This window comes from Malurus melanocephalus, unplaced genomic scaffold, assembly GCF_030028575.1.
Source record: "Malurus melanocephalus ecotype Western Australia unplaced genomic scaffold, MMel_1.1 scaffold_1104, whole genome shotgun sequence".
NCBI classification, from domain to species: domain Eukaryota; kingdom Metazoa; phylum Chordata; class Aves; order Passeriformes; family Maluridae; genus Malurus; species Malurus melanocephalus.
The window spans coordinates 62,723-75,544 of record NW_026624336.1 but is presented as its reverse complement, the minus strand read 5'-3'; the positions used below and the strand labels follow the sequence as shown (position 1 = coordinate 75,544).

Sequence of the window (12,822 nt, the reverse complement as noted above, 5' to 3'; positions counted from 1 at the left end):
ATTGCTGACAATATCCCTGTTTGCTAATTTAGATCGCTTAAAGATTTGGAATGAACCTTATAATAATGATAAAAAAGTACTGTAATAAGCTATCTACCGTATCATTTTAAATGCAAAGGAAATCTAAAAAAAGATTACCAGCATATGAATGCATTTCACATGGTAAAACCTTGATTTTGTTGTGTTTGAAAGTACAGGAAGTATTGAGCACATGTAAATGACTTGCAGGTACTGAGCATGAACAAAATGGGGGTTGAGTCCACTTCTGGTCATTATTTCCCATTAATAATGTGCACAATAAAATATAACAATATGTTAAAATCACCAAACTACTAAGTTAAATCAGTAAAAGAGAGATTTGGGAAATAATTGGCCAAATGCTATCTTCCCTTTCCCCAGGAAACGATCTAGAGATTCCCAGATTCTGAAAAAAAATGGATATTCTGTATTATTATTACATCTTCAGGTGAACTTTTATTAGAAATTAAATGTTTTTGTAGTTTTAGAATAGTTCAAAAGGTAAATTGTGTTACACAACACTTTTTCAAATGTCTTCTAAGTACCTTCATGCATATATCTATGTATTTATATATTTCTATGAAGTGTCAGTTCACAAAACCATCATTTATTTCTATGTATTTCCACTTGAGATTAATCTAACAAATTTTTCAGAACTGTTGATATTAGAATCAATTAAAATTTTAATTTTCAATATTAATATAAATTTTTCCACTTAATCACCAGGAGCCCAGGGTTCGTGGTTACCCCACAAGCAGAACCACCATTCCCCAAAAGAAAAGCTTCAGGAATTATTATGGAGGAATCACAAAGCATATTCTGAACAAGGTAAGTGGAATGAATTAATCTCTCCCAAACTCTGGTGATCAGAAACTCCTTCGTTGTGTCTAAGACATATAGTATAATACATGTCAGGACAGAACATAAATTTCTTTGGCATAAAATTGCAGAGTTTAATGAGAATAAGCTCCAGATGGATGGAAACTTCTCCTGAATCCTCTGTCAACCCCATGCAATTCTGAGCATCGCTGGCAACAATAAATATGGAGAAAAAGTGAAGATCTTTTACTCAACTTTACACATCATTTAGTGCTCCTGTACTGGCTTCCTTTTAAAAATGGCCATTTTCCAATGTCACATGCAGTGCTTTGGAGGAAAAGTGGCACAACTTAGTTTGGAAGTTGTGGGGGTTGTTCAAAACGAGCAGCTTGGGCAATGCTGGGCCTGCTAAATCCATAAAATCCCTCCTCAAAAACAGCTGCACACTTTTCTTCTTGAGAGCTGATATAATACAGTTGCACCCATATTATTTATTACAGGACACACATAGAAACCTTCTGTTTTATAAACCAACTCAATAAAAAGACTTAATTTTATTTGTTACATAAAGAAAAGTTTACCAGTGAGGGAGAGCAAGTTTTTGCTGTAACAGAGAACCAGCAAGGTCAAATGAGTCCATGGGACTGCCAGGAAGTTTCTGAGCACATGAAGCTCATTTCTTTGTCTGTTAAATCTTGTTTTAATAGAGACAAACTGAAGGCATTTTCACTGCTGTTACAGCTGTAATGTGGTAATCTACCAGTCCTAAGTGTGCAAAACTTCTTATTTATGGTGTAAGGGAATATATATGGTATATTCCCATTATGTGGGGAGGAAAGGCAAAATTCTGACTTTCCTATGTTCTGCATTTCTTCAGAGCCATAAAATGGACATGAGAACACACTCACATCTAATGAGCCAATTCTGGTTTCACAGACTGCATGGGCTGGACTCAAAATCAAAACCTGACAAATCACCTAAATACATTTAATTGTTTCCAATAGCAGACATTTGGAGTATTTAATCACTGAAATCATCTCCATTCTTAACTGTTTAATTTTTTTATGTCAAAGTATGAGGGCATTTTTTCCTGTGGAATACCTGCACCATTATTTTTGCCATGGAAGGTCTGCACTGTCATTTATCTCCATGGAATATCTGCACTGTCATGGTTGCCAATGGAAGGTCTGCACTGTCATTTTTGCCCATGGAATATCTGCAGTGTATTTATTTCCATGAAAGGTCTGCACTGTCATTTATGCCCATGGAATATCTGCACTGTCATTTTTGCCCATGGAGGATCTGCATTGTCATTTTTGCCCATTTTTGACTGCATTGGTGTCACTGAGCCTCTGCTGGTGCTGAGGTCACCTGTGCATTTCACACCCGGCTGCAGAGCCAGGATTTTATTGCTTTTCACAGTCATGGTACAGGGAAAACGGTGCTTTATGATGCCACAGACAATTAATTGAGGTGCATTACCTGGAAACTAAAAAGGTCACACGTGGAATATCACTGACACCTCATAACCCCATTAATGATCACAGAAATGCAAATTAGGACTTTGCAGTTTCCAGCAAGGAGCGTAATTCTTCTGCAGCTTTGAATTATGCTTCCATTTGCTTACAATCTTTACTCTTTAAAATGTTTCATTTACCTTTCCTTTTCAAGTAACCTCGGTCTGCATTAAAAGTTATGCACTCCATAAATTACACTATTCATGAGAAGTCTATTAAGCTGCAATTATTTTTCTGTGCAATGGGCATAAAAAACTGATACAGGTCACGTGTGTAATGCTCCAGTAACCTCCCTTCAAGGCTACACATGCTAAAACCTTTGTAGGATCACAGAAAAATATTTGTCCTTCCTTATGGAGACAAAATAAAAATATGAATTTAATGTACTAAAGAAATGGGGTTTTTTAAAGGCTGTTGTGCAGTTATTGTTGGTGCAAAAGGAGTTATCCTAGCACAGAGGATGGGGAGAGGGTGATGAAGAGTTACCTGCTGGGCTTACTTCAGATTTTACCTTGCAGCAGGATTTTAGAACAAGACCACTGATTTATTTGCCTTCCCCAGATGACTGGTATGTTGATTGATAAAGTCATTTCATGGAAGAATTTCTTCCAAAGATGCCTAAAACACGGGGTTGTGCTGGAAACAATTTATTGGTTTGAGTTTTGAACATTACACATTTATTAAATGGTGCAAAACCTTCCCCTAAACTGTTGGGAAATAGTGCAGAACACCACCATGGCTCATTCCCCTTTTGATTCATTGTCTTGTTTCTCTCCTTGTCTTGGAATCATGAAAACATCTCCTTTTGTCCCTTCTTTTTTCTTTAAGACCACAAAAAGTGCATGCTGGTTCTGCAAAATGTGCAGGAGTGTGCTGGTGATGGAGTCAACTAAAGAATTTTCCTAAAATTTGATGGTTTAGAAGTCCTGCCCTTCCTACTGTCTTGTGGAACTCAGATTTTTCCTTTTTCCTTTCCAAAATGAAAGGTTACTGCAATCCAGTTGCCATTCCAGCCCTGAACATGTATTAAAATAAATACCATGCTTATTTCACTTTTCCTATTAGCAGGCAGCTGAAAATTAATTTCATTTTGTAAACCTGACAGAGTTGATGACAGTTTGAACTAAATCAGTTATATAATCATTATCCAGTTACTGTCAGTCCAAAAAAAATAATATGCAGCAAAAGTAACCATTTTTTTCTTGAAAAATGTTTTGCGTTTCCGTATCTTACTCAGTATATTGAGTTTTAATGTTGGTGTTAGATTTTGGAGTAAATGGTCACCTCTTCCATCCCCCAAAGAAATAGGATTCCCCTCCAAAATTACCACACACAGGCAGTTCTTCCCTTTTGTAAGAGCTGGATGTGTCTATTTTTTTTTTTTTTTCAAGTAATATAATTTTCTGTTAAATCTGTAACTAGTAAGACACATAACAAGCTTTTAAACTTTAAAAATACCATAAAAGTAATGGATATGGAGTCAGGGGTATGATGTATCTTTGTTTCTTCACTTTAAAATGCTGCCTCAGCCCTATTTTGACTTTTCTAACCAATCCAAACATTAATTTCTCTGGGGTTGAAATGCAGTTTTTCCTCTCTTCCTTTGAGCTACCAGCCAAACAGTCTGCTGTTTGTGGGGTTTTTTTCAAGTCAAAATTAAATTAGTGCTATTGTAACTCAATACCATATATAAAAATTGATTTGTTTTGTAAAAATAGCTTGGAGTGCCATTACAGATATGCTGGCTAGACTGGGTGACTTTCTGAGATATCACCTGGGGGAGAATAAAAATAAAATACGTCTGTGCTGAAACTGGAGAGTGCTGTGCATTCCACTGGGCAGAGGGAACATGCAGGATGTCCAGGGTGGAGAGAGTTTGGCAGATTTAATGTGGAATATTCTGCTTTTGTCTTTGATCCTCCTCCAATAATTTGTTTGCTTGTTTGTTCTTGCTTGGTCCTGCTTGGTTGTKCCCAGTTTGAGATGGAGTTTTATTYTTCTGTTCCCATTTKCCTCTCATTTGTTACCTGGGAGAAAAGATTGACCCCGTCTGCTGATAAAGCTCCTTTAGCTCTCTCATCTGTGTGGGTCGTGTCCTGAAAATATAATAAAATATCTCAATATTCCTTACTTTACACTGCAGCAATGTGGCCACGTTAGAATATGTGTCTGCTCTATTTTAAAATTAAGTTCCTGTTTTTATGAAATGCATCTGGACTTCTCATTGGTCGTGAGACAGAAAATAAAATCATTTATCATAAGGGTAAGGCACAGCATGACGMATCTGATAGAGATTTATTCCTCCAACTCTTCCAATTGTACAGCTTGAACTGTGTTCAACACTTTATAACAGAAGAGCAAAAGAACTTTTAACAGTGGAGAAAACTTTTAATACATTGCACAGAAGTGATATTTCAATTTGCAGATCACTTACAGGTTATCGCAGTGACCCTCTAAGTCCTGACTATCAATACAAAAGGAATTTTAAAAGTGCTTTTAGCTGAAAAACAAGTTATTTGCATGCTCAAATCAACAACTTGTTGCTTGAAATTATCAATTAATATCCAGGCATAATTCTATAAAATTCTGTGTTTAAACTCTTGCAAATATCTAGATGTTCTCAAATGACAATTTGAGGATAAAAGACACGGCTCTGCACTTTAAATAATAATAAAAAAAGCTATATAAATAAATTTTGGGACTACAAACTTTTCAAGATAATGAGAATTATCAAATCAGTTTCCAGTTGGAAGGAAGAAACCAGGAAAAAAGTCTTTAACAAATACATCTGTATGCACTGAGAGCTTCATGGTCCCTTTTTTACTGTTTTGCCTCATGGTCCCTTTTTTACTTCTTGCAGTAAAGTATCAAATGAGATTTTTATATAGTATTTTATTGTATTTTAAGGATCAGATTAAGTTGGACAGGTTCCTCAGAGGATTTTCTTGTTGGTTTTTTTTCMCTACCTTGTAGTGTCCCTTTTAGCTCCCGACCCCTTTTGCAGGATATCGTTAATGAAGTGTGTACAATGCTGCTCGGGAAGAACATGCCACAGTGATTTTTTCTTTATTTTTGCAGCGTGTTTGATTCCATCTAGCAGCTGCAGGCCYCTTTTCCCACAAAAGAATCTGATTACTGAGTGTGATTAAAATGAATTTTTCTTTCTGTTTTTCCCAACTGAATCAGACAAGCACATGTTTTTTTTCTGAGCATCGTGCAGCACTTAAGGTTGTAAAGACACAATCATCACAAGACTTTTTATTTACTATTGTTCAGCACAAACAGTGGAGAGTGAAAGAAACTAATGAGGTCTTTGATAATCAATTCTTATCAGAAGTGCCTTGGGCAGAACTGGGTTTTTCAATTATCATCAGTTGTTTAGTAGCTGCACACAGGCCTTTTTTTTTTTCCCATCTAGAAGTGCTGATTTTATCTTTATTTTAGGAAAGATTAACTTACATTTGAATGCTTGAAATTAAAACTGTTCCCACTTGGAGTGATTTCTTGACAACTGGCATTATTTTCTCATATAAACACTGAGCTTTGGGAGGAGGAACTCCAAGGCAGGAGAACCTTTGGCATGGAGAGSTTTGGGGGATTTGAGGGTTTGTTTTTAAGGAGTTTGTGAGGATAGAAGGATGGGTAGAGCTTGGAGAAGCCTCTGGGGACATGATGCTTCCAAAAATTTTGGGGGAAAGCTCCTGTTTGGTGAGGAAGGGAGGCAGAGAAAGAACCCTGAGAATTGTCCATCCAAATATCAGCTCTGCTTTTCAAAGGGAAAGGTGGACACTGAGCACTTTGGGAAGCTGAGGCAATTTATCCAGTTGTATTATTGTCTTTTCTTCCATCCCTGCTGATTGTGTCACAGGAAAAAAAAAAAAAAATTCTCTCTGAGTTTCTTTTGCCCCGCGGTTGTAATTATTGAGGAAAAATCTTTGGTGGGGGGAAGGTGTCCTGAAAAAACAAAAGCAAACTTTGCCATGTAACTGTGGTGGTTCATATCAGATTATTAATATATTTGTGGTGGTTTAACTTCTCTATATTCAAAAGTTTCCTAGCTCAGACTTACCTTGGGTTGACAGAAGTCAGTGAGGAATAGTTACCCTTTTGAATTAAAAAATAGCTGAGGAAACGATTAGTTTCAAGTGCTCTAACACTTCACTTTCCCCAACATTTCTTAATTATCATTTTTATTTAGAGATGTCCTATAAAGAGCATAAAGCCGCTTATAAATTTGCTTCTATTTTCTGTAAGAAATGATCCATAAGCTGTATTTTTTTTAATGTTCTACTTCAGAACCTCTTTCTGAATTCTGGAAGCAGTATCATGAAATTAATTCGAGGTGACAGGGAGAAACACATGTAAAAGCAAGCTGCAGCTCAGTATTTACAGAGAAGTGAGGTGAGACTGCTGAATTCTGAAAAGATGCATCCGAATATCAGGGAGCAGACCCTGTTGGCTGCGGAAATCCTGAAAGAACCAGGATTGTCCAAAAATTGTCCCACAGCACCATCTCCTGAGCGGAGCCTGAATGGCAAAGTGAGCCTGAGTCTCGCTCAAGAAACGAGAGAAACYCCCAGGGCTCAGAGCCTGAATTTTCCAGGACGAGGGGATGAGAAAACTTTTACCCAATTTGCAGAGGAAGAGGACTCGTTATTAAGAAATTAATTTAAGAGTCTCAAGTCTKCCCTGAGTGAAAAATTCACGGGCAAACATCAAGTAACTCCAAGGAAATTCACACTGAGATGTCCCATGTGGAAAATGTAGGGGAAAAAGTCTCCTGTTACTGCATGGATTGAATGAATCGTTCCAAGTTCCTCTGAGCTTTGAGTGTCGGCTCTTCACTCCTTGGTTTGTAAAGTTTGAAGACAAACAAAACACATCTCTTCACTCCTTGGTTTGTGACGTTTGAAAGCACACAAAACTCATCAGCTGAGATTGTGGTTTAAGGTACCTGAGTTACGCAAGAAATTAAAAATTTTACTCCACCAGGAAAATAATTTATTTTTATTGTGAGAGCTGTAAGTAGGTCCAGTAGTGCTTTCCTACAAGTCTCAGTGCTGAAGTTGTGGGAGGGACTTTGCTGGACTCGTCTCCTGCTGGACACGGACACAACAGAGCTCAAACTGCACCTTCAGCCTTTCCCAGAAATGATTTCATGGGTCATTGCTGTCCCTGCTCTCTGTACATTATATTTACATAAAATATCATTGCTGGTKCAGTTCATGTAGACATWATCAMCCAAATATTCMAATTCTYTCATTTTCTTTCCTTCYTCCTTCCTCTTAAGAGCCCAATTTCCTTTTGTGGAGTTCTGCTTTCCTCTCACACTTTTCACTGCTATAGAAATAATAATAAGGAAAAAACGAATCAAAACAAACCTCTGAATTTCAATACTAAAACCACCATGCCCTTCCCATCCTTTTCCWTTTCCCCACACGYGTATTTATCTGGSTGTTGTTTCWATAACCAGGTGCAGCCTTAAACTTAAAATTTGAAAAGTGTRCTTTGAAGTGTTATTGCAGCCTTGCCACAGAAATTTGACAATCTCATCTCATGACAGACACTATATTGTCAATATGCAAATATTGGCATACTCTGCCTCAGAGACTGTGCTTCAGGGTAGGAAGAATTTATTAAATTCATTAAACTGATAAATGGAGCTTCCATCTGCAAGGTTAACGATTGATGTATTTTTTCTACCTTATGTTATTTTTTGCATAAGMAAACGTCTTGAAACGATTTCTTTAGAGAAGAGTAGAGAAATACAGAAAGCCTTCCAATACTCATTCTGAGCTTTTATTCAGTTACAGGAATGGCCATGTGTATTTTGAGATATTTAAGGGGTTTTTTTATATCTAAGGGTTTTCCCTCAGTGTTTCATGTCTCGTTTATTGATAGAGCATTTAATGAAATTTGCAATCTGAGGAGGGGACAAAGGCAGGGGGATTCTGTGTCACCTCTGCAGTCACCAATTTTGGAAGCCACGTGGATCCAAAGGCTGGGCCTGTGTGTTTRGATCAAGGTACTACAGACTTGAGCAGGATTTTAGAGCTGGGTTTATATTTTATAAACCACTCTGTGGTTCAGGAGCCATGGCTGCTTTCTCTCAGGTGAGGCTGTCTGCCTTCTTTTACCCCACAGAAACTTAAAATTCAGTGCAGAAGTTGTGTGGGTCAGACCCCTTGGCATGGCCAGAGCCTGTTCTGATGCATCTCTTGTTCATTTTGGCATTGGTCGCACGATGTTTGTAAAATTTTTAATTTGGAATTTTGAAAATGGACACTCAAGATCAGTGCTTTCCAAACAAGAAAAAAATGTATTTGGTTGTAAAGCAGCAATGGGCAGTTATGGGAGAAAACAATTATTTAGAGCCAGAGTGAGAGGCAGAGTTCGTTTAGAGTACAAAAAAGAGATTGATGCTTCTGTGTTTTCCACAGAATAAGAACCACAAAGTTGTTAAAATACAGTCTAAATCTTCTTAGCAGAGAAAGTAAAGTTTATTTGAATGTAGCATGCTATATATAAACATAATTGATTTTTAAAGTTAAAAATGTTCTTTTTTATAAATATGCTCATGAGATTATTTTTTCTTTAGAGGCATTCAATAGGCTTAATACTATAAATTTTTTTAAAATAGCATATTGCTAAAATGTGAAACCACAGTATTCTATCAGGAAGGTCGGCCTACACATTCAGAGATTTTCATCCCTGTCCTGAATTTTCTAACAAAACAACATAACGAACACTAAGGTGGATACTGACCAAATATTGTGCTTTACAGCATAGAATATTTTACATACATTCTTTTTTCTAGAATACACTTCCAGCGTTTGAAATTATATAAAAAAATTGTAATTAAAGCAAATCAGTAGAAATTGGCACGCAAAAAAGAAAATATCATGCATGTGGAATACTAYGTGCTGTTCTCAAGTGATTCTTCTCCTGTTTGTTCTTGATCCTTAGCATTCCCCTAATTCCAGATAAAACACAGACATGTTTACAGAGATGGTATCTGGTTACACAGTGGATGTGGTTTATTCCTTACCATATTTCTACTGTACATGAGAGAAAGCTGGTAATCTTCAGCTGAGGTCAAAGATTGTCATATCAATATGATATAAAAATTTCATTTTGTAAGTTATATTCAAGGAATGTAATTATCTGATTGTTTTAAAATTTAATGCATGGTTATTATCCCAAGAATAGTCAGATTAGTTTAACACATCCTGACAGATGGTTAGTGGGCAAAGAGAAATCCATGAATAACCTGCATTATTCAAATATCACAGATCTGTGCTCTGAGAATGATTGCAAATTATATTTGCATTGTGTTTTGACAAAAGAAATCTTTCTGCTGGCACACAACAGCATAAAGTTACCTTAACCCTATTATTTCTTAGCTTGCATTATTCAGTTCAATATACTGCGAAAATGGAAATTCTGTCACAGTTCTGGCAATGCTGGATGGCAAATAACAACCAAATGATCTGCTTCTCTGATGTTATTTTAACATTAATTCAGGAGTTTCCTTTCTGAATATAGAAATTAAGTTGCTTCTGCAGAGGATATTCTGTTGACAGTAATATTTAAGAGCAAATATTTCTTTTTTTGTGCAGTTGGAGTGTTTCCTAGTCATTTTTCATTTACTTATGATATAAAAGCTTTTTTTTATAAACTTTAGCATTCCTGACAACATAGAAAGACAAAAAGTTTTTGAAATCTTGTACACATCTCTTGTTGCTGCATTTTGTAAATAACAGATACAATTGTGCAGSAAACCTGAACCATTTACATGGTTTTACTGGATTTTACATATTGGGCATAATAAATTATTTACTTATGCAAAGTTTTCTGATTTTTGTAATGCAGGAAGACACTTCAGTGCTGTAATAATGTGATGGCTCAGAGATAAATGTTGTCCATAAGGGAGGTGTGTGCAGTGTGCTACTCCTGGAAATGTTTCTTTTCTTCTGAGATTCCACTCAGTTCAGTTTCATGATAATTTATAGCCCTCAGGGCAACTTCACAACAACAACACACGCTCCAGCCCTTCCAATGTTGACAGGAACTTCCTAGAAAGAGAAAGAAAATAGGAAAAGAAAAAGGAAGAAACATTTTTAGTAGTTCCCTAGGGATAGGACTAGAAAAAATACCTTTCAGATTAATAGGAAAGCAATTTGTGTGATTTCCTAATGTATTTAGCATTGTAATGCTAAAAAAAAAAAACAGATTAAACTAAGGTATCAAAACACAGTTTGTGTTTTTCAAGCAAAAAAAAAAAAAATTGTCAAAATTCAGCAGACCCTGAGTTTCAAGGTGCAGCCTGGTGGTTTTCCTTTAACATATTCCAAAGGCTTTCACATCCCAAAACCATGGATTGTGAGCTGCAAAARGATCTTGGCAGGTCAGGTTTTTCCTCTTTGTCTCAGGGGTGAGGGCCATCAGTCTGAGATTCTGGCAGTGACCAGAAGGTGCCTCCAGAAGGGGGTAYTGCTGACAAACACCCCACATCTACAGCCGTGAATTTCAGCATTGAGAGCCCCAAATTATTTATGCAGCCTGGTTTGCTCACTCGTGCATTGCCTCCACCCCTCAGTCYGAAAATCTTTACGTGGTTATTTTACAGGAGAGACAACTGATTCTTTATTCAAGCCCTCCTACAGCATTTCTGCATTTTTCACCAAACCAGCGACAAATTTGCAGTCGCTTGGACAGAATTGCTCCTTGCTGCAGGAGGAATCCCTGCCATTTCTGAGATTCCTTTACCTCTGTCCACTCATTGTTCTGGGCATCGTAGGACTCCACAGTGTCCAGGTAGCTGTGGCCATCGTAGCCCCCCACGGCGTAGAGTCGGTCACCCAACGGGCAGATCCCAACTGCGTCCCGAGGCACGCTCAGAGGRGCCACCGTGGTCCAGGCGTCCGTTTTGGGGTCATACCTGGGGAAAGTGATGAGAAAATTCAGAAAAAAGGCACTGTGGAGACACAGACTTCTGATATTTGCTTGTTTTCTCCCTTTTTGCTGTTCAGGTTACACCAGGATGAGTAGAGTTGTGATGTGGTTGAGTTTACACCGCCATGAGTTGTGATGTGGTTCAGTTTTTGATTCAGCCACTAGAGGGGCCTTCAAGCACATGAAAAATGCCCCTCTTCTCACTTTTTGATTAAAACATTTTGATTACAACATTACATTTTTATTATTTCAACCAGATTAAGCCATCAAAACACAAATGGAACCTGAGGGAATGATAACATGGTCACCAGTTGACTCAGAAAAGTTAATTCCCATAGATTCTTATTTTCTTCCTCCATAAAGCTTTTGGTTTTATCTTTCTTGTCAGACCTAATGTTTTCAGAACATTTCACTGTGAAAGGAGTTGAATATCTTGTGATATTCAACTTGCTGATTTTATTTCTGATCTTCCCAGTCAATTTCCAGTATAAATTCCAGGGCAATTCCTGCTTTACCCCATCTAACTGAGAACAGAATTTAGCAATTGTTCAAGGCAGGGCTTGAACACCCTCTCAATGTTCCTTTCTTGACCCCAAATGACAAGACTTTGTGATATTTCTTATATTTTTACAATTTTTATCAACTGAACAACTGAAAAGTATTCAATCCAATATTTCTTATATTTTTACAATTTTTATCAGCTGAACAACTGAAAGGTATTCAATCAGGTACAAGCAGCCTAAACCTGAGCTCTGGAACTTGGGAAATAGAAAGGTCACACTCTGAATTTGTCTCACTCCTTCAATTGCTTCTACCTCACTCTTGGGACGCTCAAGCAGAAATGGAGGAATTCRCTTCTGAGCTTTAATTATTTTTATTATCACGAAAGCGTTGGAAATCATCTACCGTGCTCAAAACATTATTTTAAAAAGGCAGAGTATGTTTTACAAAAACGGCATTCCAACTTGGAGGAGAATTTATTCTACAATTCCTTCCTGGAATGTAAACAGAAAGAGGGGGGGAATGTAAAAATAAGTCAGGATAATCACTGACCTCTCAACGCAGTCGGACAGGCGCGAGCAGTGGTTGGACGCGGGCGCGTCGTGCCCTCCCACGGCGTACAGGAACCCGTTGTAGGTGGCCACACCAACACCTCCTCTCCTCTTGGACATGGGAGCRCACAGGCTCCACTTGTTGGTGTGCGGGTCAAAGCACTCCATGGATTTCAGGCAGGAGCTCCCRTCGCGTCCGCCGACCGCGTACAGCCTGGGGTGGAGAAGGATCTCAGTTAGGTGAATCTCTGTTAGACAGGTTTTTGTGGGAACGAGGGCATGAATTGCTGTTACTGAGCAACCCAGACTAAAGGATAGAGCAGAGTGAGATAGAAGAGGATGGGAAAGAGGAGGACATGGCTACAGCAGTGTAACATGTACCTCGCAATGACCATGAARAAGAAACATAGTAAGAAGCAAGAACAAAGAGCAATTGAAGAACAATAGGACGATTGAAGAAA

The 12,822-nt window shown here is 37.7% G+C and overlaps 1 protein-coding gene across 1 annotated transcript in view; it reads right to left on the bottom strand.

Annotated features, from left to right (window-relative positions):
- Nucleotides 1-9,164: 9,164 nt before the first annotated feature.
- Nucleotides 9,165-12,822, bottom strand: part of KLHL4 (kelch like family member 4) — a 34,548-nt gene continuing 30,890 nt past the window's right edge. The window contains exons 9-11 of the mRNA XM_057386969.1: nucleotides 12,363-12,575; nucleotides 11,124-11,295; nucleotides 9,165-10,429 (exon numbers count right to left, since the gene is read on the bottom strand). Of these exons, the coding sequence (XP_057242952.1) occupies nucleotides 10,370-10,429; nucleotides 11,124-11,295; nucleotides 12,363-12,575 (445 nt within the window). The 3' untranslated portion in view covers nucleotides 9,165-10,369. The remainder of the gene's footprint in view (nucleotides 10,430-11,123; nucleotides 11,296-12,362; nucleotides 12,576-12,822) is intronic.